The sequence below is a fragment of the Ascidiella aspersa genome, chromosome 2 (genome assembly GCF_963924565.1).
Source record: "Ascidiella aspersa chromosome 2, kaAscAspe10.2, whole genome shotgun sequence".
Classification (NCBI taxonomy): Eukaryota; Metazoa; Chordata; class Ascidiacea; order Phlebobranchia; family Ascidiidae; genus Ascidiella; species Ascidiella aspersa.
Window position 1 is genome coordinate 15,297,438 of NC_139448.1, and position 25,551 is coordinate 15,322,988.

A 25,551-nucleotide genomic window follows, 5' to 3' on the forward strand; every position below is an offset into this window, starting at 1 on the left:
TACCAATGTAGTGACTCTGTATAGGTCCGTTTATAACGGCAGAGACATATTCCTGCTGTGTTGTATTAATCGCTTTCTTCTTGTATCTTCTTATATGCTCGGATCTACTGTCTTGGAGAGAGATCGCTCACGTCTCTCGCTAAGACCAGACCTAACTCTGTGTGGTCTCTTCGCTTTCCCTCTAGTCTACATTCTGTGATGGAATAAACAATATTAGCTAACAGTAACCTAGCAGTCGGCTAATATTACAATTATGGTGTAAAACGTTAGGAAAATCTCCGTTGAAAATAAAAAATTGCCTACTGTTAAACTGCCGTAATAAATGAAATATTTTGCGAACTCTGCCTAAATGTTGCGTGGTTAAACACATTGTAAGAAGTAAGAACCCATTAGGCTTTGGCCCTAATCACTGTGAAATTGTTCTTGGGAAGGTTTGTTATATGATTTTCGATTATCCGTGTAGGTTTTTTGATGTTTCATCAGAAGTAAGTTTAGTATACGGTATAATCCCGTTTGAAAGTGTAAATTGCTTCTGAAAAGGCGATGATTGTCTCTTGATTGGTGACCGCTGATTGTGCCTGAAAGGTTTAACTAAATGCTTTCTCGACTGGCGTGGTATGAAAGTTTGCTGAAGCCGCACGCTACAGCCGATGGTTAGAAAAAAAACATTGTTTCAATTTGACATGCAACCAAAGTGTAGCGTTGTGTGTTGTTTCTGTAATGGTTTGACAAAATGCTCGACTAAAGCACACAACACTTGGCTAAGCGTGTCATACAGCTTTTAAGTGGCAAAAACCCGTGACATTTATCGGTCAAGAATAACTAATAAACGTAAAACTTTAAGTTGTAAAAGCAATTGTGACGTAAAACTATAAGTTGTAACAGCAATTGTGTTATTTAAGCAAATAATTCCTGCACCAAATTGCGTCAAATGTAAGAAAAAACCTTTTGAAAATAAAAATTCCTTACCTGTGACCGGTTTGCGGCGGCGCTCGCTTGGTATGTGCGACTTTGTTTCATAGCCAGACTTCTCGCTTAAGAGGGTGCAATATGGGCGACGTTGCTCTGTCTGTCTCTTTAAGATTACATACCAGCGATCGACCGGCCAATTAATATATATGGCATCGACAATAGACCGGCGGGCAAACTTAGCAAACGAGATTTAAAGAAAATAATAACGTCATATTTCTTTAAGTGACCTGTTCTCCGCAATTTAATAACAATTTTGAGAATCTAAAACCATATATTGAATCGCCTGGTCAATTGTCGCGGAATGACAAAATCCAAAATGTCGACTTTTTCCAGGTCAGATAAGCTGAAATTTTTTTCTGGTGCACATATAAACCTGAAATGACACAAATCAATTGGAAACACTTTTTCCATTATTTTCCAGATTAATTGGGCCTTATTTGCCTTAAAATAGGACTACTAGTTTGGCTAAAGGAACAACAGATATTATTAATGTTTTTGACTAGTGACATAAAAAGCCAAATACGCAGTAGGCCTAACACCCATGACAGAAAATTCTAAATCGTCTAAATAAGACATAACCCGCCGGAATAAGTCCTGAATTCATCGGAAGAGGCCAATGCCCAAAATAACGTTTGCAGGTAGAGGGTATGGGACGATCGGGGGCCATCGGTCTGGAATCGGCCGTTTTGGTGTCGATGTTTGGGCACCATAATTTGAACGACGCCGTTGGACCGCCATTGTTTTGGTACCGGATTGATGGGCCCTGTTTGGGGTTGCGGTCGGTAATTGGTGGGGTTCGAAAATTGGTTAGGGTTGAAACTATATTAGGGGAGATTGTGATGTACTCAGGGGTTGGGGGTGGGGGTTTGGTAAAATGTTGTATATATAGGTCTGATTCTGGACATTTAAGTCTCATTTCGACAGATTTAGGACTTTTCGCTTTATACGGTATTACAACCTTTAGGAATTAGTCCTATTTTGGCCTTATTCCGAACTGTATTTTATTCCGACGTTGGTGTTGTTCTTATTTTGATCTTATGGCTGGAGTCAATTAGCCAGTTACATTCAGTATAAGCTCCTTTGTTTGTACCGTACTATGTTTGTATTTAACTGCATGATAACAGTTCTGTATAGTGCAAATCATTCTAATATAATAGCAAGAGAGGGGGTACCATTTTAAATAAATTGTTTTAAGCGAATGCAGCACAAGTTTAACCGCCCAAAAACAACTTGATTTGACTAAATCAGGGGTCAGGAACCTATGGCTCTTTTTGTGACGCCATATGACTTTTTTGATAAAATAGTCGAGCTTGTAGAATTTGTAAGCATGATTTTAATAAAACTGTACGCGGCCACGGCCGCTACCTATAACTTAGTTTTCCTTTTTTATTACACACAGAATAAATGTTTTTGGCGATTCGCGTAAATATTATTTGTTCTTCGCGACTGGTATCCCAGCTAAGGAAAACTCTTTATATCGAAAAGACAGTGGCGTAGTCAGCCGACATTTTTTGGGGGGTTGGTCAAAAAGTTTGAACTTTTTTTGTTTAGCTTTTGCCGTTGTATGAACTACCGCATCGAACACAAATAAATATGCTAGCAGACCGTTTCGAGCAGCAACTAGCGGAGTTCTAACGCAATACTAAAAAAACATTCAAAAAGAAAAAAACAATGACTAAAAAGTAGTAAAACTACTTTAATAAGTATAGTAAACGTAGTACCGTAATAACTACATCGTTTGTGAAGTAAAAACTCCGTAATCAAGTTGTGCAAAAGCTTAGCTAACAGCAAAATCCCGTAGCAAAGCTATAAATTCAGGTCAGACACTACTAAAATATCTTTTAGATATATTTCGCCGCCAACAAAGGCATAGAATGAATTGTTAGGAATTAAGGTCGACATTTATCTTGCAAGGGTCAAGGTTGTTTCCACTATCACATATTCAGTGCAACAAACGTAGCTAAATAATTTTTTTTTTTTATTCTTGATAAGTATATGTTCTGTCCTTTAAATGAGAACAAAATAAACGGCCCTGCTCAATTCACTAGATCTTAAAAGAAATGCTATATGGCTCTCATGGAAATACAACCAAGAACGCTTGGCTTTTGTGGCTTCCTCAGCAAAAGGTTCCCGACACCTGGACTAATTTGTAAAACGATTTACAGTAGACAACATGCGCATCCCATAAATAAATAAATACATCGCTTTTGCTTTTCAAATTATGCCCACTGTGAAAGTAATTTCAACCTAAGTACTATTTATTTCTTACTACAATACTTTTACTAATGAAATTGGTCAGAGTGCTAAAAAGGTTGAGAAACACTGATCTTGTTTCTGATGCAATTTAAAAAGTGACTTAAACTCTTGACTTCACGTTTATATATAAAAGATACAGGGATTTCGTGCAAATGACAATAAAATGCATTCAAATACACTAAACTAGCGAAAGTTTTCATCGTTAAAGTATAATTATCACAATTAGTGTCAAGTATTGAAAGGTTCAAAGTCTGTTATTGCCAATGAGCCGTATTGCATGTTCACAATATTCCAAAAAGCAGATTTTACCAATTGCTCAGTAGCCTAGTAACCTTTTGAACTATGTTAAGTCAAGAATATAATTTGTTCTTTGAGATTACAATCAACTTCTTGTTTTTTTTAAACCTAGTGCATTGAAGTTTTCACCGTTCCGGTAAGAAGATTATTATATTTTGGCCTGGATCTAAATGGCCCGTTTAGGGCTAGGGGTGGCATAATGGATGGGGTTGCAATGTGGATTAAAACTTTGGGTTTGGTTGTTGGAGGCGCGGTTTCAGGATTTTCGTTTTGATGGGAAAGGGCGATGAAATTTTTGGAGAGATAACGGCTCCATGAATTCCCCCTGGTTTGTGGTTAGTAAAAGGTAGTTTATATCTTATTGCGGCCGTTTAGGTAATATTGTGACGGGTCTTAAACCTTATTTCGACTATTACAATTTAAAGGCCTGTATTAGTCTTCTTTCGCACTGAGTTTTATTCCGATGATGATGTTATTCTAATTTCGGTCTTATTGCTATAGTCCATCAAACAACTTCTAATAAGGTGTAGGTGCACTACACAACCAGCATCGCAAGAAAATTATTGTGCAAATGAAGTACAATATTGCCTGTTTTAAAAAAATAATTAAGTGGCGCCTTTTTATTTTGGTATAAGGTAATTAATAAAAATTCGTTCGACAAATGCTAATGGAGTCAAAACGTCTTTGAATTTTTTTCAGAAAAACCCTAGGGGCTTGTCCTAAGTGTCCTTTTTTGTAGATTCATGTGGCAATACAGTCGCCAAGAACGGCACTGGAACAGTGCCCCCTTTACCAGCGCCAGTCACGAAAATAGCACTACCAACAGTTAAGTATTCATCGAATGGTTTATTTTAACTACCCGTGTCTTCGTATAGGTGAGAATCATTAATAATGATAGTGCCTATTATTACAATTGCGTGCTTAGGCCTATTTCTAAGATTTTGCTTATTTTCACCCGATCCGTTAAAAATTAGTGCATTTCTAAGCAAAATGTTCTGCGACAATTAGGGCATCCAAAGGCATAAAAGTCTAGACTTTTAGACCTTGAGGTCGTGGCAATGCACAAATTTGGACCTTTAGGTAAACTCCCGGCGTACATAAATTGAAAATATTCGCTTAAAATTCACGAAAGATTAGGGGAAGTGCGGGACCCATCGAACGAATTTGTTTTTTCGGTAATATCTTTCGAAATACAACTCAAAAACACTCACGGTTATTTTCTTTGGAAAGCTTACAGCTATGGGTACCTACATGAAAAAAATAATTTAAATCTGACATATCCTTCTAAGTTTTTTTTTAAATATAAAAAACGTAACTTTTTGTTCCATCGGTCCCACCCCACAGGACCTATGGAACAGAGCATGACTGCATCTAAAACCACTGCGCTGAGTATTGAAGTGCATAACTACTCAGTTAATGGTGTAGAAAAAGTGACAAAAGAAATTTTTTAAAAATAAAATGAAAACACATGGAAACAAGCACAAAATGCTGAAAGGATATTTTTTTTATTTTTGGTAGAATTTGTAACCCGGGTTTATTATATCAATTGTTTTTCATTTTTTAGGAGAACATATCTGCAAATATAATAGTAGTCAAATGTGTGATTTCGTCGAGTCCGACTCCGACTCTGCCTTTGCAGCCTATATTCCGCCTATTTACGTAACTAAATACGGTTGATATTTAGCAATCCACTCATAGGGATGTCATATAATTCATCCACTCACAATAAATGGTTCGAAAATATACACAACATGCTATTCCGCTATAACAAACTGCAATTGACGGCAATATCAGTTTTTGTTACTGCGCATGCGCACGTCGGACTCGGGACTTTGGTAGTTTTACGTGGACTTACTCGAACCTCTAGTTCGAGTGCCGAGTCCGACTCCGCAGCTCTGGCCCTCAGTGAACAACCCCTTATTAGATGTTCTTGTCTTAAAAGTTGGCAAACTACTATCCTTAAAATCTAAGAATATGATCACAAAATGATCGAGAGACCAATGGAACAGGCTGTTTCAAAGGTCCTCTAATCGCTATTCTAATAAAAACACTCATGGCTAGCCGGTACTCTGAATACAATTAGTCAAACTTACTTTCAACATGTACCTAGATAACCCCTCTCTCCACAAAAAAATATTCACTGCTTTACAATTACCTAAAGACCATCAAAACAACTTACGAATATCAAGCTAAAACGTACATTTTTCACCTAGAAAAGTGAAAAATTGGAATAAATCAATCATTTCCAAATGCACGCTGTAGAACTTTTTGGACAAAGTTCCGTACACAAAATCTCATTCCCACAACCAAAATTTTATTTAGTTCTGCCAACGCAATATGCCGGTGTTCCATTGGTCCCCATGTTCCATGGGTCCCGCACTTCCCCTACAAAAGTGTGAGCAGCTTTGCGAGCGAAGCGATCGCGAAATTTTTGAGGTGTACCTATATTTCTCTTAAATCGCTTGCATTTTTTTATTATATGAGATTTATAGTTGCATATCTTTAAAGAGACTCCAGCCTTGAGACCAAAATAAGAACAACATTAACTTTAGGAATAGGGCGTAAATAGGATACCTTATAGCCGTAATAATGACGAAATCGGAATCAGACATAAATGACAAAATAAGGCCAGATACAACCTTTATTTATCCCCAAACACCATACATAACTATCGCTAACTCCCCGAATATTTTCAACCCTAACCCAATTGCTAACACCACGAAAAACCCGCCCATAAGCTCAAACAGGGGCAAAAAATCCGGGTCAAATCAGCGGCGTCCAAATGTCGACAGCAAACGGCCAATGTCAAACAGGTGCCCCCCAATCATCCCACATTATTTGGCGTATTTTTGTCCATTAAAGTCTTATTCCGATTAATTTGGGGCTTAGTTATACATGTTTAGGTCTTATCTAGACTATTTTAGATCTTATTCTGTCGTGGTCATTACTGCTATTTTGGCGTTATTGTGTGGGTGGTCTTAGTATTATGGTGTTATAGATTATCTGATTTAGATATTGTTTCTTTGTAGGTCGTATTGTGTTTTCTACTTAAATGTACTGTGGAATCACTGAGCTCAGCTTAATAGGCAAGTAAAAATACATGTTTTATATGTTGAATTATTTTTTCCTTTAGCTCGCGGCCGTGCACTTGGCAGCCTTCCATGGCGCACCAGTGTGCCGCGGCGCACCGGTTGAGAAGCGCTGATATATAGGATTGTTACGTCAAAAATTGAGGTATTGTTACCTGAAGTGTTTATGTAATTATAAATTCAACGAACATTATTTGGGTTAGGGTGCTGGTTAGCGTTTGAGTTTAGGTTAGGTGGGTCAAGTATTATTAAACCTAATCTTCTTAGGCACATTGTTGTCAAATTAGTGCATTGTCCGAGACCTCAAAGTCTAAAAGTCGGACTTTTTAATCCTTTGGATGCACTAATTATCGTAGACTTTTGCTTAGAAATGCACTAATTTATAACGGATCGGGTGTTATTTTTAAGTGCAGTGTTATAAAAAATACTGGTGTACTAATTTCTGTGTTCTTAGTTTGCTTTGTTTCTAAGAATGTTTTTTATCAATTTGGACACTTTGACCGGTATAGTTTTAAATAATTGTTATTTAACTGCACAAATTCGCCAAGATTTTTAAAAATAAAAATTATACGCGGGAAATTTTTGAAACTTTTAAAGCGGATGAGACGTGGTAGCGTTTTAAGTTGTTGTAAACAGGAACGTAGTAAATTGTAAAACAATGCATTCGAGAACTCCCTGCAATGTCCGTAGTATCGTACCGGCGAAGTGCATTCTATTACTTTACCGATCTTGAAATACCTAAATGTACAGCTGTTAGCAATGCTGTTTTTTACTCATTGCGATGTTTATGTTTTTTGTAAACCCGAACTAATGTTGTTGTTTTTATTAGGACATAGTCATGAAGTCAATCAAAGACACAGTTTTTGATTTTTTTGAAAAATCGAGAGAAAGTCGCTATAATCTCACAAAGCTTTCTGAGGCACTAAGGAAAATATATGATGATGTAAGTAGTTTTATTTCCTTTAACTTTATAATGGTCAATTATTTAGTTTTTGTTTGGTGAAAATGTTGCAGTCTACTATGTAAAGTATGGTAAGTCACCGCCTCACCCGCGTTTTTTTTCAGCAGACTAGACTTGCCCCGAGAAAATGAACATGAACCCGGTTTTCACATATGTTATAGTGGCAGGGTGCAGTTTTGCCCTTAGTTTCACCCGGTCACCCCATTTTTTTGTCGTACACCCGCAAGATCTCGTCGAGATCTGCTATACTTTCTAGACAGGATTGCAGGGTTTTCCTTTCAAATATATTTTAAATAGTACTATATTTTAAAATAGGCTATTTTCCTGCCAACCCATTATTTCGAAGTTGGGTACGAATCTATTTTCCAATATGAAAGAATGAATCGGTCCCTAAAGTCTGAAATGTAAAGTTCTGTAAATGGCTTTCGAATTATTTTGCAACTACCTTGTACTATACCTTAGCTCACAGCGTTAAAACAATTTATAACAACACACAATATTCTACATCCAATGCACATTTCACATTCGGTGCACATAAATTGCACATTTGCGCAATATGCGCATTTGTTGTTTTTGCGCATATGATGCAAAATGGGCACATTTTTTTAGCCGCCTCCTAGCCAGTCCATGTTAAAACTCAATGTGTAATTCAACAAAAAATCTAAAACTAAAGCTTTTTATTCCTCTTATATTTCATTTAGTTGGTCAATGTACATTATATGGTAACCATCCTAGGAAGGCACTGGAATGCATTCTGTGTAACCACATAACCTTGTTAATGCAAGGGCATGTGCTACAAACCTTAATACACTATAAACACTAGTTATGACCCAAGTTGGCAAGGAAATTTGCCCACTCAGCCGTGGCCATGACCGAACATGTTGTGATATATCACCATAAAATCAGCCACGCAAATTAGCTCCAAAGTGCATAACTTTAGTTGCACTAACGTTTTTCAGTATATTACTTCATTTTCAGACATGAAAATATTAGAAATTACATAATTTCAGCTGTGCAAATTTTAGTAAAAGTAGTGTTACAGTTGCACAGTTTTAGGCTGCAAAATCGCCCCCACCCAATATCTAAAGTTTCCAATCTGGAGACTATGTAAAAAAATATAAATTATAATAGACTGAAAATTCCTATTCAACTTTTCATACAATCTATCTAGTCCAGGGGTTTTCAACCTTTTTTTGCTCAGGGCCCACTAAATTAGCAAACAAATGGCTTTGGCCCATTATTATTAACGTTCGATGAAAAACACCAAGTTTCAACAATACAATAAATTAATAAAGCTTGTACATTATTTCAAATGTGTTAGGTCGCCCCATACTTAATGGCATGGCTTGGGACAGCCCAGGCGAGTAGCTTAATATATAAAGCGGGGCAGCAAATATCCTGGGCAGCCAATACAAAAAGGAGCAGTTTATAATGAAATGCGCAAAAAAAATGTCGCTGCACACTGGTTGCGGAGCAGTGGGAGCACTGTCCTAAACCAGGCAAAATTAATGCTCGCAAACAAAAAATAAACGTAACATAGGATACGTTTGGAAAACCTTCCCGGCATCCGTACCACATGTTGGGTGGCCAGAAAACACATTGTATTGTAAAAACAAATGATGTTACAAACATAGCATTATGTCGAGTTGTTTGTTATTTATCTGTCGGACTCTTATGTAGGGATGTTCAAAGTAGAATATCGAATCCAATTCTGCCATTTATTTCGGGTAATTGGAACCGATATAATTTAATGTTTTACCGCCGACCGTCGCGCCTAATTGTACAAACGCGTGTGGTAAGTTGGCCTGTCGCTGCGGCGACCAATTTATAGTGATGGCTTTAAATGGAACCAGTTAGTGTAACGTCAGCATTTTTTCGGGCGACCAATTACCGCGTCTCGCGATAACGTTAGTCTAATAATTAGGTGTCAATCAAGCATTATTGGGCGAGCGACTAACATGCAATTTCAGGTAGGGAGTTCCAATTTCCCTAAATGCGTTAAGTTGCAAAGGTAACATTACGTTGTAAGAGGTGCTGGATATCACCAAATGCGCTATAGGGTTACTTAAGGTCAACTTTAGGCCAATATTCAGCGAGGTTATACAGTAATGCACAGCGTAATTGTCAAGTATTCGTTATGTCAATAGTAACTTATTCTTTGCAGTACATTATTTGACTGCATAACAGATCATTTCAGTCAAAAAAAGAAGCACAAAAACCCAACAATGCTTTAAAAACAGGGCCGAATTGCTAAAGAGTTCTGTGTTCGGTGTTACATTGTACTCACTATTGGCAAAAATATAAGTTTTGGCAACAACCTGGACAGTGGACATATTACAGTTTACACAACTGCTTCAAATGACAGTTGTTAAGAATGTTAAACATATGGGAGATTTTTCTTATTATAATGTACACATGTTAGCAAAAAATCCCTTCCCCAAACAAAATCGAGGTTAAATAATTTAATAAAATTATACTAGGATTCGATATTCTGGATTCGTTATTCTAGATTCGAAACCTATTATTCTAGAATACCTTGGTATTCTACTTTGAACATCCCTACTCTTATGTGTTCATAATGACATGATTTCTGGTATCGTTGTATGCCAAGCTCTGTGGCCCACTGAAAACACTGCCGTGGCCCACTGCTGGGCCTTGGCCCATAGGTTGAAAACCCCTGATCTAGTCAGACCATAACTGCAAAAAATCTATGGCAACCCAGGGCTGCTTTATAATTGTATTACCATCAACCATTCTATTCTTCAGTGTAATGATGACCTAAAAGAAGAGTTTGTAGAGTGCTTTCAATTTTATGTTGAATGCATGTTACAAGTGGCGAGCAGAGAATCACCCAATGAGCGATGCATGCAGTTTATTTCAAAGTACGTAATTCAAATGATCTGTGTAATACACTTGTAATTAAGCATACATATTGCAAGTGTTAATAGATTCATTGTGCTGCATATAGTATATTTAACCATATCGTATGCTTTTAAACAAAGCACAAACATTCCGCAAAACAAGAGTAGAAATTCAATCAACATGAACTTGTATGTGGTACATGTGTATATTTATTTATTTTTTTCTGTAAATAATATGCTGTGTTTTACTACAATACCAAATGGCTTTGTGTACCTTTTAATGGCTCTCCTAAATATGGGTAATCAAACTCTTACTGTGTTTTCTACCGTGGATAATGTTATACCTATGATCAGCTGACTGGTGTATGCTGCATGTCAAGATCTGTTTTGTGTATGTTTGTAATAGCCTCTTTATATATATTTAGGTTTGCTGCATTGTTTGCCAATATTTATGATGAGGACCAAGATGAGGCAGAGGAAGATAGTTTGTACCATTTCCTCTTAACCTTCATCATTAAACCAGAGGTAATATAACAGAGTTGCTGATATTTGTTGTTTTAAGTATATAACTTTTCCATGTGATGTCTATTTTAAATTAATATTATTTTAGGATTGACATTATTTTAATTTTCTTGGTGATAAAAAAACATGGTAATCATCAAAACATAAAAAAATGATACCTACTTCCATTCATAGTTCATAGTTATTTTAATTAATTTCAAAGAACAATTTTAAAAAGAGAACAAGTAATTGATTAAATAATATTATAGAAAAAAAATAGTTTTCTTTGTTAAACCTGTTTAAACTAAATTTTATTTCTTGAGTAACACTAAGGTTGCATTTTTACCAAAAATTAGGCATTTCATTTCCAAATTATTTTTTTGTCAGTATCACTCTCATAGTGACAAAACAATCCGCTTCCGTGTGTGTCAACTTATTCAGCTTTTGCTGGCAGCCGTTCCCCGAGATGCAGCAATGGATGCAGATCTAATGGACAAGTAAGTAATGCATATTGTACCACGCTTTACTTACTGATGTGTGGGTGTTACAAAAATGTATTGTTTCCATTAGTTTTCTGTAAACATATTTATATTATCATATTGAAAATAAACTTGTATATTCACAGGGTTATTGGTTCAGATAATAATAGAAATGTGATTTAATGCAAGGAAAATTGTGATTAATGCTATCGAAGTGACAACGTCTAATTTGTTGTTTCAAGTGTTGCCAAAGCTATGCTTGATCGGATACAGGACAAACTTCCTGGAGTGCGTTGTCAAGCAGCAAAAGCTCTAAGCAGATTACAACAACCAACTGTACAGACCTGTCCAATAATTGCAGGTGTTGTTAGTTATTTTTTAGTTCTTCCCTTAACATAGAAGTGTCTAATATTGAACATTCTGATATATAATTGTATGCCTGTGCAATACAATCCCATAGATCATTTTTTTTATTTTTTTTTAATATGAATGGTATTTTATACACTGGCTGAACGCATACGGTGTACTATACATTTATGTATATATATATTGTGTGCCATTATGATTGGCCAGTACTACTCCAGGAGTGCCTGATCACAGAATACACATTGTGTATATTAGTTGTTGCCAACTTATGTTTGATTGCGATCAAATGAAATATGTTTTAGATAATCACAAAACACTTGTTAAACATTTTAAGCAGTAATTGCATTCCAGCGATGGAGGTTAATTCGTTACGTCAAAAAACGCTTTATTAGGCTTGTCTAGGCATTAATTGGTCATTTCAATGTTAACTTGTGGGTGACAGCTACTGTAATGACATAATACATATTCAACGTGATTGACCAGGTTAAATGTGGCGACCAACCGGTCAATTGCGATTAACATGTTGGCTACCCCAGGTGTATATAAATGCTTTACGTCTGCCAATACTGTTGTATTTGCTTAAAATCTAAATTTCTCGGGTAATTTTTCTACTTTATGTAATCCAGTTTCTGCACATTATCTTTGTTGAATTAATTATTTTCATGTTTGTAGGGATGTTGCTTTTGGCCAATAACTTCTATTTCATATTGTTTTACCAGCTTACATTCTGCGCATGAGCTGTGATGACAGTTCAATGGTACGTGCCACAGTACTCTCTTGCATATCACTCACTACTAAAACCCTACCAGAGGTTTTGGACAGGACACGGGATGTGTCAGAATCCGTGCGAAAAACTGCATTCCAGGTAAGAATATAAAATATCCATCTGTATATATTTGATTGCAAAACTGCAATGCTTAAGCCCCATTTATGAATATGGGAACTAAACTGTAGTTGTAAAATGTATTTACTCAACTTTTTTTCAGAAACTAAGGACAGTATGGTAGATTTTTAATTAATAGAAAACTGTATAGTAACAAGATGCTTTACAAACAACATATGCTTTGTCATAAACTCACAATTTTTGCAACATATCTTTTTGGGGTATGTTGTTTGCAAACATTTTGAAATGAATACTCTTTGATCTAAACATTAACTTGATGTTTACTTGCTAAATATTAGAGACGTTTTCATGAAATTGGCATAAGTTATACATAACCTACTCTGCGTAACCCTTATACTTTATTTTAGGTTTTATCTCAGAAAGTCAGTATCAAAGCACTAACCAGTTCACAAAGACTTTACTTGATTAAACAAGGTCTGCTTGATCAATCGCAAACAGTTAGACAAGTTGTCAAGTCTAGTCTCTTTCAAGCCTGGCTTTTGACCTATCAGGTAATGCTACAATTGAACATTTAGCCAATAAAACCCTGGATTATTTTAAAACTTAAATGTAATTTTATTAAATAGACCCAGGACAAAACAAATCATTCATGTAAAGTATTTATTTTTCAATAGTTATATTTTGAACCATAGTGTTTGTAATTACAGCCAATTTACCTCAAACAAGAGAATAGTCTAAGTTATTGTACAAAAGTGTTGTTTGCTTCATTCTTCAGGCGAACCTTGTTGATCTGCTGAAAAAACTTGATGTGGTTGGAGCATATGAAACCTCTTCCAGATTTCTTACGGCTGTTTTCGAGGCAACAAAGCTTCAGGATCTTTTTGATGGATTTACATTGCTGAATGACAAGTAGAAAAATTTCCTCCTGTTAATTGTTTTTTTAAACACTGGTCTAAAATGTCTTCTTTTATTTTTTATTTATTTTGGTAAATACCCTGAACTTGAACAGACTGTTTTGCTTTAGAAAACTTATTGAGTTTGACAAATTGACCCCAGAGACAGCTTTGTACTGGTATCAGTTGTGTCAACATTTTCGAAACAATTCCGATGAGGATGGTTACGTTCTGGAAAGATTTCTTCCCAGTGTCATTGATTTATGCGATTACATGGAGAAGTTCTTTGAGGAGTACTAAATATTTTGTATTTTATTTATATTAAAAAAAAACACATAATGTTTGAAAAGAGAGATTTATCTTAAAAACAGTTTGCCCATCAATAAAACCTAATTGCATTTCACTGCAATTTTCATAAAACATGCTAAAGAATTGAGATATATAATATAAATATATATATTATATTTATTTATGTTCTCTAGTATTTGAAACACTTTTAAACAACTTTTTACTATAAAAACAATCGTTTTTATCCCTACTAACAATATATATTGTTTCAACGTGACTGGATCCTAGCTTAGTTTGTATCCACCTGTTGCTTTGTTATTTCATTCAAATAATATTTTGACTGGCGTTGGACATTGGTGTATTATGTTGTTGTATAGTTATTTGGAGCCATTTATGAACCGCTTTGACTCGAATAGTCAGTCAAGCCTCTCTCAATCAGAAGAGGATGATAAGATCGAAAAAGAATTTGTTGCTGAGCAGTTAATTAAAATTGTTATGAAGATGGACCTCAGTGACAACACAGGTAATAGTTTAATGTTTATAAAGATATAATTAAAACAAATAAAAGAATTATTCTGGGGGCAACTCTTTTTATTAGTATTGACAGACCGGTTTATTTTACTACAGAAGCCAATCATAATTTATTTTAACTTTTAAAGCTGCGTTCTAGAAAGAAGTAAATGCTGTTTAACTCTACTGATATGAAAAATATTTTTATTGCATTTTGGGAAAAGTGTCTGTATTTTGCAGGAAGAAAAAAAATGATTGATTTCCTGAAGGGCGTAGTGCTAAAAATAGACGTGTTGTGCTTCCCTTGCCTAATTACGCCTGTTGCCGAATACTTAATCGAACTACATTCATTGGCTCCTGACAGGTAACCAACCTAAAATGGCACTTATGTTATTTACCAATATTTTACACTTTTTTTCATTTGCTTGCAATATCCTCCATTGTTTGACTCAGGCTGGCCAATTTTAACGCTATTTAAAAAAAATAATTGTCCCATTATGTTGAAAATGAATGAATAGTTATTCGAAACGCTCGAAATGATACCCACTTCTGTATGAGCTTTAATTCATATTACGTCTTACTACAATCTCAAATGTAGCGGGACTTATATCTAATAATTTGAATTAAAACTTGAAACGAGTAAAAACGTCTGCATCTTTAAAGGGAAGAGGATGAAAGAGTTAGACTCGTCGCTTCCCTCATCGCCTCCATCCGGGAGCCAACTTCTCAACCTGCTTCTGAAGAAGTGCCTTTGTGCCTGCCAGAACGGGATTTAACGGAAAAGAAAGTCGAGGTTTGCAGAAGTGCGGTTGTCTTACGAATAACTAAAAATAACAGATGCCTTGTATGGGAGATTTTTTAGAACTGTTCGGTACCTACAACCAGACTTTTTAGCTTTTTAAAGTTAGATTATAATAATTAGAATTAGATCATTTTAAGTTTTCTCAAATTAGATTAGAATTACCAAATTCTTATAAAAAACGCTATTTAATCAGAATTTGAACTAGAATTACATTTATTATCGCAATCTATTTAAGTTAAATCGCAAATTATTCTAATAAGTCGTTCCGACCAAAGAGTTTTAAATCAAATTCTTTTTTCCGAGTGAGATACTAAAAATGCCGTTGGACAAAGTAGAATGTTTTGGTAAAATCCGAATTAGATTAGAAAAAGAATTTGAGCAACATATAATTCTCAAATCAGATTAGAATTAAACGCATTTAGCTTTAATTTATTGAACTAGAAAAACTAGAATTATTTAATTGTCCAAGTCTACCTACAACCCCTAAGGCTTTCATCCACTGATGATGTACTGTTCCTTTTTAACAGATTGCAAAATTGAATGTCGAGCTAAACGAGGCCAAGGAGGCGCTTCACGAATGCGTGACATCGAAAACCTTCGACAAAGCGGTAAACATACAGCAGCAAATCGACGAAATTACGAGGAAAAAGGCGGCCATCGAAGAGGCAATGACAAACCCCACCATTCCCGAACAGCAGTCGCAGGAATTTGTGGAAAAGGTATTTTTTTGTCTACCCGCGATTTTACACTTTTCTCAAATGCCATTAGCAGATAGGTCGTTTATTTTCGAAATAAATTGGGTGTTAAAATTGCTTAACTCATTTCATTCCGAGCTATAATTAAGTAAAAACTAAAAACTAAACAAAAACAGAAAAAAAGAGTAGTGCAAAAAACATTCTTTTAAAAACAGAGGTAAATTACACTTCAGTCAAGTTTGTAACAACTTCCAAGTTTTGGGAAACTGTAAAACAATAGAAAAACTCCTACGTCTGTTTCATTTTAGACCACAACCCCAGTAAACGTATATTGAGAACGCGCTTATAACACATGTGGCTTGCAGACCGACGTCGGGACGGTGGTAAAGTGCCTCAAGCTCTTCACCGCGCTTATGTCGTCACTCTTTCTGCTGCGATGCAAGTCGGGCCGCAGGAAGGGCCACTCGAAGGGCCTTCACCCAACGGTGCTTTCCCTGCTCGACACCCTGGTCATACCCTGTGTACTGAACAACGACGTACGCAAGGAGGCCATCTCAGCGCTGGGGATCAGCTGTCTCTTCTCCAAGGACCTCGCCTCGCAACACTTCCTCCTCTTTTTACAGGTGAGCGAAATATTAGACGGCCCACTTAAGTACAGAGCAGTGATTCTTAACGACTTGAGTGTCGTTATCACTGAGATGATCTTTATAAATTTAAACTAGCCTTTCAAAATATATAAAATAGATGTCCTGCATCAATTATGAATAAAAACACACCATAACCTACATATTTGTATTTTAAATGCAAACAACTCGCCATGGTATTTCTTTTTACGATTGTTAAATTGCCACTTTTTGGCGTAATTACATACAAGACGTTAATGACGTTAAAAAAACGCAGGTTCTATTCAATCTTAGTTTTTCGCAAAGCAATTACTTGACATGCTATGACTCGCGTTTGTTTGAGCCGCGTGCTTAAAAATATTCTGTTTAAATACTTGGTTATATATTTTACTTATAATACTTAATATATATTTTTTTTTTTTTTTTTTATATTCAAGTTCAGTTGAATTGCCCTTTTGTGCTATATTCAAAATTGTACAATTAGCGGATACTGACTAGCTGCCTTGATGTCCGTTGCCAGGTTGCACAAGTTGACAGCTATATTGTGAGAGTTGCCGCCATTGACACGATGAACGATATTGTGAGACGGTTTGGCATAAAGGGCTTGGTTTCAAATTTAAACAAGGACGATGAAACGGTTAGTCAAAAAGTAATTTCTTATCAACAATCGACTGGTATAACTATTAGAGGCAATATTAAACTTTCACGTTAATCCTTCATCCACTAGTTGATTTTATTGCACGTATTTAAACGTTATTTACAGTAATCCAAACGGAAGGAAGCTGTCTAAACGGAAATGTATCTTTAACCACGTTACATAGAATGATATAGCATATGCAATATACATGTTTTTATCCACGTTACATCACATTCTGCGTTCTGAGTAGTATTTAACCACCGCATACTTTGCTAATTGTAATAAACTTGACCCCTAATTGATCTAATAACAATTTATTCATGCGTTTTAAAGGAGGACGATGCATCAGAAGTAAGTGAAGACGAGGAAGATATCGGAGCAACCTTAATGGCAAAAATAATGGAAATGCTTAATGATGAGGTAGTGTTCCGCGGTTTGCATTTTAGTTTAAAACCTAATTACAAACGCGATTATCGCGCAATTATTTGTAGAGAACTTATCTATGAGACCATGTTCTCGATCCGTTACTTTTAAACTTGTTTAACCTTATTTAAAACGATACGACATAATTTGCCCAACATTTTCAAATTGTAATGCGGGATTTGCTTTTATTTAGACAAATCATAAATCATTCTAATTAAGCTTGGTATGTGTTTCCACAACATAATCTCACCCGCCAACAAAACACATAATACTGACAATAAAAGTAAAAAAATTGAGAAGCGCACCGCTTCGATCTACAATCAGTCGGCAAGGTCAAACACCTTTAATATAACTATATATATACTTAAATGAATCAGTCAAAATAAGATAAACTAATGATGCCTTTGATTTATATGGAGAAATGATTTTATATATTAAAGTTTTTTTTCAATATCAAAGTTGTAGTTGGTTCAGGAATTTTACGGCTGAAGGATATTTGCAGGAAGACGAAGTGCGGCAAGCGTCGGTGTGTTTTCTGTCGCGTGTCTTGGTGTCTCATCGAGTCCTGTCACCGGCGGTCGTGTCTAGGCTCATACTACTCTGGTATAATCCCGCCACGCAAGACGACCCGACCTCACTGCACATGATTAGCGACTTCCTTAACACGTTTCCATACATGTCCAAGTGAGTTGCCTTTGTTTAATAGTGCCGGTTTACGTTATCATTTTTCGCTACTGAAATCTTTTTTTTTCTTGCTCAACCCTTGTAGATTATTATGAAATCTAGATCGCACATTTGTGTTGATTACAACCTCTATCGACCTCTCCTTGTTTAATTAAAAGCAGTCGATGTACCATCAATGTGTGCCGTTATTATTGGACAGTGCGATTTTAGAATGGCAGATCTGTGTGCAGTAAATGTATAACTACGAGTTGTAGAATTAAAACCTTTAGTAAAGTTTACACGTGTCGTACTGCTAGGGTGTTGCAATCAGCCCGAAGCATTGTCGTGCGACAGCGATGCCACTGTTTCTGCGTAGCTCATTGAGTAGTTCGTCAGCCCTAAAGAATGGGGCCTTGAGCACGTATTACAAGGCATGCCAGCCTTTTCTAGCGGTTAAGTAAATTCTTGACGGTCACCTGAATTCGCCTATGATTTCCGAAAAAAATAACGGTTAAATTTACACACTCCCTAATACCGTTTGCCATAGTTGTCAAATCAACAGTCACGTTGATTGATTGCTTCTATTCTCAGGGAGGCGCACGAGTGTGTGGAGGCTGCCATCCTTCCTATCTTACGCGTTCTGTTCAACGCCCCGCCCACCTCTCCTCTCGCGTCCGTTAACATCAACAACGTGGCCGAGCTTCTAGTCAGCTTAACCTCGCCCTCCATCATAGTGAAAGCCGACCTGAGCAACATCTGCGAGCACGATCGCAAATGGGTATTCTGATCGTTTGATCTTCTCCAATAGATTTAGTTACCAAAAATACTAACAAATGCGGTATAAAAAACACAACTTGCCGAGGCATTTAACGGCACCGGCTTAGCCACTTTTGTGGGTTTTTAAATGTTTGAAGTGTACATGTACATGGTTAAAACCATTTTTTTTATTTACTTGTTCGTGAACTACAGTTTATTTTCACAAACCATTAAGTCAATGACATGCCCCCTCCGCTATCTACACTCTACAGCAGGGGTTCTTAAACTTTTTTTACCGCGGACCCCTAAGTTTTTTTTTTGGCTTCGCCTGAACCCCGGGAGGCAAGAAATTTTAAAAACGACCTCACAATCAACTAGACTTTTAGAAATAAGCTGATGATTTAACTTAAATGAAGTCTAACTACATTCAGCTGTAAAAATTGATTGCTTATTAAATATACATTAACTATTCAATTTTATCTCCATGGACCCCAAAAAATTAGTTCACGGGCCCCAAGGGGTTTATGGACCCCAGTTTAACAACCCCTGCTCCACAGTACCCTTGTAACATTAAATTTATTTTTTTCATTAAAAGTTGGAAGAGGGCTCAGCCCACGACGACCTTGCAGTTATGATCGCCAGCGAGGTTTTGTCCGAAGTTCATTCGCCATACGTCAACACGCTGTGTAAAATACTTCCAATGCTCGAGCTGAACGTACGGCAGTCGACCAACCTTAAAGACATCATTGTGCTGTGTGAAAACATGCTCAAGGTAGAAGATTTTTCCTAGAAACATTTTCAAAATGTCTCCACCGGTCATTTGTTTTGTCAAGCGTAACTTGCCAGTGAAACGAAAATTGTAAAAAATATCAATCAAAAGAAAGGGTATGTTTATATCAAACGGGAGAAAAAGCTTAAATTAAACAAGTGCAGCAAGTAGATTGTTTAATTATATTTTTTGTTTGGAACAAAACCATTTAAAAAATTCCCTAAAAAATATTGAAATACGCCCTTCACAACAATCGAATGTTTAAACACGCTGAACATAGTTTAATGTGTAACAAGTCAATCTAAAACCATTTTTAGGAAGTGAAGGACAGACCGGCGTTGAAAAATATCAAGAAGTTCCACAGCCAAGTTCAAACACTCGCCAAACACATTATTCCTCAAGTGAAGTTTGACAAAGACAGCAAGGAAAACGAAGGTTTCCCGCAAGGTAAATGCCTACCAAACCTTGAAAATTAATGGATTAAACCAGTTTCGTCCATAGATAGACATTAGGGCTTTACATATTAAACAATTTATCTAAAAACAGTTATGTCCCACCTTTTTAAAGTGGTGCATTCATTTCCTTCTCTGTCAAATGAACTGAAGATGATACAAGCTCGTATCTTATCGCCTTAATCAAGATTATGTCGATCTACTCGACCCTTTTGGCTTCATTATTAAGCTACATAACAGATCCGTGCTTACTGCTTAGTGTACCCAATTTATATTTTAATAACCAAATTTTCAGAATATTATATATATTTTGTAATGACAATCGTGAAAAACAAAAATATATTGCTATAATATCTTTCTGCATCGTTTTTTACTGTAGTGTATACTACATATTTTTCTTACCTGGTCACCAATATTTAACTGTGTAACAGATTAGGTCAAAATTAAACCATTGTTTTAATATAGGGGCGTAAAATGTGAAGCTAATTACTGAAAATCAAATACATTTATTTAATTTACAGTTTTGGCAACACGACTTTTCTTTTAACTACTTTTGTCCGTTGACTGACACATTATTTTATTTCTATCACTTACTCATCCTACTCGTAACATTAATGTTTACTATACACACTGTTCAGGGTTGTCCCCGAAATTGCACCAGACAACAACACAAAACTATATTTTTTTCTTAAGACTTGTACCAAACAATCTGCACCTAAGCCTCTTCCAAAGGAACCTTTTATACTGTCTGTGCGATGTTTCTATGTATCTTAAAACGCTATATATATCAGGGTGGTCCAAACCCAGGCCCGCGGGCCACATGTGGCCACATACTTATTCGTTGCCCGTGAACCACTGTTAAATTATTGCAGAGTTAAATCAAAGAAATCTAAGTAACCGTGAAGGCATACTGCAATTGTTTGGTTATGATTACATTTTTCTGGTTATACGGTTAAATAAACGAAAAATTCGGACCTAATTCGGATCCAGGGATGGAAAGAACGCCTAACTTATGTGTTAGACCGGTTTGAGAGAAGCCGCTTAAAGTTTTGTCAAATACGCATTTTTTTTCAAGTCTCATAAAACTCGATTTCATTTGCGCAAAAGTTCGACGATAGCAGCAAGTTTCTACTTATACATGTCTTCGACGATACCATCATTTTTAAACATTTTATGTCTCGACTAAACGAAAATCGTTGATCCGCTCCTGGTACGAATGCAGCCTACGTTGTGTGGCCCGCGAAGAATATGCAAGAAAAATTGTGGCCCGCGAAGAATATGCAAGAAAAATTGTAGCCCGCGATGTTGTTAACCTTGGGCCACCCTGATCTATATAATGTCGATCATTGTGGCTAATAAACATTACTTACAGAGGGATGCGCGTGTTTTACTAAATTGTGTCAAGGAGGGCTCACCCCAAACCTTTAGGAACCCCTGGATTAGATAGAAGTTCACCAACAGTATCTCTATTTCAGATGTAGGCCTGTTTGCTGTACAATACAAATGTAAAATTCTGTGCAATAAAAATGTAAACACACGCCTTGATTGTTTTGAAGTTGCAACCCCAACTGAACAAATCCCTCTATCGCAACGAAGAACGCCGAGAACGAAATCGAAGAACTTAAGAACTTTTACTTCCCCATTTAAAACACCTCGACCGGTCACTCCACATATTGTAACGCCGAGGAGAAACCTGACCATCGAGATGAACTCCTACCAATGAATGAAAAGCTGTAGTGTGTAGTAAATTGAAACAAAGACGCTGCTGTAACTGCAGCGTTGAAGCGAACGATATTTTTTTTTTTTATAATGTTGCTCTATTGACGAAATTGTTTAACCAGTTGTTTGCTAACGTATACTTAATTGTTTATGATTCAGTACTTAATGGACTCGGGAATGCTTGCAAACTTGGATTTTTTACCAAACGCAAGATTTAACGTTCCATTTTGAAGTTCGTGCAAAATATTTTTTTAGTTTATACTGGCACCAACCTTTTAAACCTGTGGTTTCCAACCGGGGTGCCGTTTTATAACTCCTTCGGTGCCGAGAGACATTTTAAATTCTTTCTGATACCCCTTTGTGCTCTATTGGTGAGCTTCTAGTTACAATAAGAGTGAAACAAAGCTGTTTTTTACCTCTTGCACAATTCGTGTGTATTGTTTCAAGTTAGTTTATTATGGCTAGTTAGACTTCCGCGAACTATTTATATCTTATGAAGGGTGCCCCAAAAGGTTGGGAACTACTGTTTAAGGTGATGTAAACATCCAGACTCAAACGAACTGTATACTTCCCGCATTGGCTTGACTTAATGAAAAAATATATTTGCACGTTGGTGGAATCAAATCGTTAATATATATTTTTATTGTGTTGTTCAACCTGGATGATTATTATGACATGTGTATGTTATTACTTCCACAACAATTAGTTAAAACATTTTGCTGTTCTTTAATAAAAGAGTTAAGCAGTTTGTTATTAAAACGTCTCTTTGTGTGCGGAATAGATTAAAAAAAATAGTTTGATCAACAAAAACTACCCCAAATACCTTTTTGCAGGTTTATTTTGGTAAAAAATTGCAGGACAAACTCTTCTTTTCGATACAGTTTGACGAATGTATAAAGACGGGCTTTTATTAGTCAAAAATTTTCTATACATAAAGATGGATTACTTATTTGAAATGCTTACTACAATGATTCATAGCAATATGTCTAACAAAAGTAATCAACAGAGTTCACTTTGGAGGTATGACACACAGACAAGCTCTCTATGTATCCAATCATGTAGTAATGGTAAAAAACTGTAAACCCAATAATAACCATTTTGTCTTTTAGGGTTTCAATCACCAACTGCTTCAAGTGCAACTTTTGTAGCTTCTTTTTCCATCCGCGTGGTTATTTCTTAAATAAAAATATTACATTCTTTTAGGTATTGTTTTAATCAGACAATACCCTGCACACAAATAAACCTTTTGGTTAAACGTACATACATTTATTATTTTCATATAAACAGTTATGGTGGAAATTTACAAGGTGTAAACTACCTTTTGCTGGGTTAAATACACCCATTGTTGGAGCACCACAGACAAAGCATCTTTTTGATTTACGGAATTGATCCAAAGCACATTTCTCACAAAAGTAATGTTTGCACCTAAAGAACATAAAAAGTAAATGTGTGTGACTCACCAAAATTGGATAGCAGTGCCGCATTATATTAGCTAAACAAGAAAAAAATGTGAGTATTATTTGTTTGATGTTAATGGACTGGCAAGTTTACAAATTAAGAGTTAATAGGTGTAAGAAAAAAATTTCATTTGAATTAATGTTCTTTGGTTTAGAACTACATCGTAGCTTATAATATAGCCAAGGGTAGGGCCCAGATGCAATGATTCATTATATATTATGATTCTTATCCTAATTTTGTGAAGGTATAACATAGCTTTAAAAGTCGAAACATTCATTATTTAGCCCAACCGCAGCGACACATTTGACCAACTTCTTTTGTCGCATAAATGGAGTTGTAAGTAGCATTTTCTTTGCAGAAGAAGTTTATGTTATTTTACTATAAATGTTTTGCTATGTTTTTATGCGAGTTTTAAAAATGTTATGTTAGTTCTTTCACAAGTGTTGTAGAATTTATGTGGCCAGCAGTAATTAATAATGTAAAATAATAAGTGGTGCTACATTTGATGAATGTTACAAAGAATAACAAGTGATGTATATATCTTTATGTGCAAAATCTTTAAAACTAACTTTGTCATGACAGGAGTTTTGAAGCTCTCCCTACAAATGAAACATTTAAAAGGTAGATCTTCATCGTCACTATCAGAAACCTCCCAATTCTCATCACCCTGGCCATAGACACCCTCAGTTAGCTCGCGTTCAATCTGCCAACCATGCTTGTAGTCACTTCGGTCATGGAGAAACTTACAAGAATCTACAAACATAGATTAAAATTATTATAATGTATGAAGTTGAAATTACCTCGAATTTAAAAGAACTGGAATAAATGCCAATTTCTTGCCTCCAAAACCACAGAATCCAGTTTCCTTGTAGTCCTTGCAGATGTCAGGTTGGTAATCCCACCTCACAGTTGCTCTTAAATGCTCAGGTGCTCGGATCGGACCTCTTCGTACCATTCCTGATGAGGCATTTCCTTGCACTGTGTCCTACATTTTTAACATTGAATGTTGCTACTTAATTGTACAATTGCACATTCCGCATTATTACATGAAAACAATTACCACAAACTTTGCTGAAAATTTACTCACTCTTTTAGGAATTTTCTGGAAACATTCATACCTTTGGTTTGATAAATTTTCTGTAGCCAGCAGCTCCATGATACAACTTGTCATCTGCTGCGCCACTCTTCAGGTCATCTTGAAGCTTCAAGCCTCTTTCGAAAACAGCTTGAGCATCCTGATCCTTTGATGTGTCCAGTTCATATATTTTTGTGGCACCCATATCATCTGGGCCTGCTGGTTTCTAATTAGTTATAAATGGATGCATCACTAACCTAAGTTTGACAGCAAGCTTAGTACAAAAAACAAGAAAAGCTAACCGCTGATTTAGTTGATTTGTATGACACTGTAATTGATGCTTCATTGTCAGATGGGCTGCTACTACTGTACTCCACTCTTTCAGCTTTTTTCTTGTTTGTCTGAAGTCAGTAAAAACATGCTTTATGACAAACAAGCAAACAAGGTTAATGTACGACAAAGTTAAACGCTTTCCAACATAAGTTAGCAATACCAACAACTATGTTAGGATATCAAAACTACTAAACGACTGCATAAAATCCGCTAAGGTGTATTACATTAAAGATATATGAATTCACCGTTTGTTTCATGAAGTTGTGCTTTGTTTTTCGTTGTTTTCTCACCACAGAAGAGCTTTCATCATTCTCCTCACTACTTTCCTTATTACGTATTTGACGTCTCGCAACATTTGGACGTTTCTTAAAATAAAAACTTAGATAATATGCAGGCAAAGTTTTCAAGAAAATGAAGTTGTATAGTATCAAACACTGATTCATGCACGCTGACAACAAAAATGCAAACACGTAACTTTTTTTATGATTTATTGATGACAAAAAGAAAATACCTTTTTCTTAAAGCCAGTGGTTTCCGATTCCATGCTATGGGTTCTTGTAAAATAGAGAACAAACCAGTACAAACAATCAAAATAAAAACTTGTGTTTTAAAAGTATAAAGGTAAAGCTTTCTACCAGGGTAAGTCCCTGAAGCAATAATACTATGAAACCTAAACTACAACCAACTCGCAGTGTAAAAAATGAAAGTATATTACGGTGCATCTGATATATCAATTTTAATTTCTTATATTCCTAATATTTTGGATGTACCTTATCTAGTTATGTTTTTAACAACACAAATAATTTAATTTAGTTCATAAACTCAAAAT

The 25,551-nt window shown here is 35.8% G+C and overlaps 2 protein-coding genes across 2 annotated transcripts; one reads left to right on the plus strand and one right to left on the minus strand.

Annotated features, from left to right (window-relative positions):
* Nucleotides 1-7,320: 7,320 nt before the first annotated feature.
* On the plus strand, nucleotides 7,321-22,752 carry LOC146163915 (condensin complex subunit 3-like). Its single transcript, XM_083380405.1, has 21 exons — nucleotides 7,321-7,557; nucleotides 10,342-10,457; nucleotides 10,862-10,961; nucleotides 11,325-11,434; nucleotides 11,659-11,777; nucleotides 12,502-12,647; nucleotides 13,034-13,177; nucleotides 13,402-13,535; nucleotides 13,651-13,812; nucleotides 14,185-14,330; nucleotides 14,558-14,681; nucleotides 14,981-15,110; nucleotides 15,647-15,838; nucleotides 16,180-16,437; nucleotides 16,958-17,074; nucleotides 17,408-17,494; nucleotides 18,000-18,181; nucleotides 18,752-18,938; nucleotides 19,512-19,688; nucleotides 20,003-20,132; nucleotides 21,694-22,752. Exons 1-21 carry the CDS (start codon nucleotides 7,453-7,455, stop codon nucleotides 21,858-21,860), a joined length of 3,033 nt encoding a protein of 1,010 aa, XP_083236531.1. The 5' UTR covers nucleotides 7,321-7,452; the 3' UTR covers nucleotides 21,861-22,752.
* LOC146163916 (E3 ubiquitin-protein ligase RNF113A-like) lies at nucleotides 22,510-25,342 on the minus strand. The gene is made up of 8 exons (XM_083380407.1): nucleotides 25,234-25,342; nucleotides 24,968-25,087; nucleotides 24,692-24,790; nucleotides 24,433-24,615; nucleotides 24,155-24,299; nucleotides 23,884-24,067; nucleotides 23,175-23,281; nucleotides 22,510-23,031 (listed from the first exon to the last, which is right to left on the minus strand). The coding sequence occupies exons 1-8, from the start codon at nucleotides 25,264-25,266 to the stop codon at nucleotides 22,970-22,972; spliced, it is 933 nt and encodes a 310-aa protein (XP_083236533.1). The 5' UTR covers nucleotides 25,267-25,342; the 3' UTR covers nucleotides 22,510-22,969.
* Nucleotides 25,343-25,551: the final 209 nt, after the last annotated feature.

Bases quoted from the DNA above. Each gene is read 5' to 3' on its own strand.
- LOC146163915 (XM_083380405.1), top strand. From the start codon at position 7,453: ATGAAGTCAATCAAAGACACAGTTTTTGATTTTTTTGAAAAATCGAGA. The intron at 10,458-10,861 runs GTACGTAATTCA...ATATATATTTAG, and splicing joins TGCATGCAGTTTATTTCAAA to GTTTGCTGCATTGTTTGCCA. The intron at 13,536-13,650 runs GTAGAAAAATTT...GTTTTGCTTTAG, and splicing joins TTTACATTGCTGAATGACAA to AAAACTTATTGAGTTTGACA.
- LOC146163916 (XM_083380407.1), bottom strand. From the start codon at position 25,266: ATGGAATCGGAAACCACTGGCTTTAAGAAAAAG. The intron at 24,791-24,967 runs GTGAATTCATAT...TACTGACTTCAG, and splicing joins ACAACTTCATGAAACAAACG to ACAAACAAGAAAAAAGCTGA. The intron at 24,616-24,691 runs GTTAGCTTTTCT...ATAACTAATTAG, and splicing joins ACAAATCAACTAAATCAGCG to AAACCAGCAGGCCCAGATGA.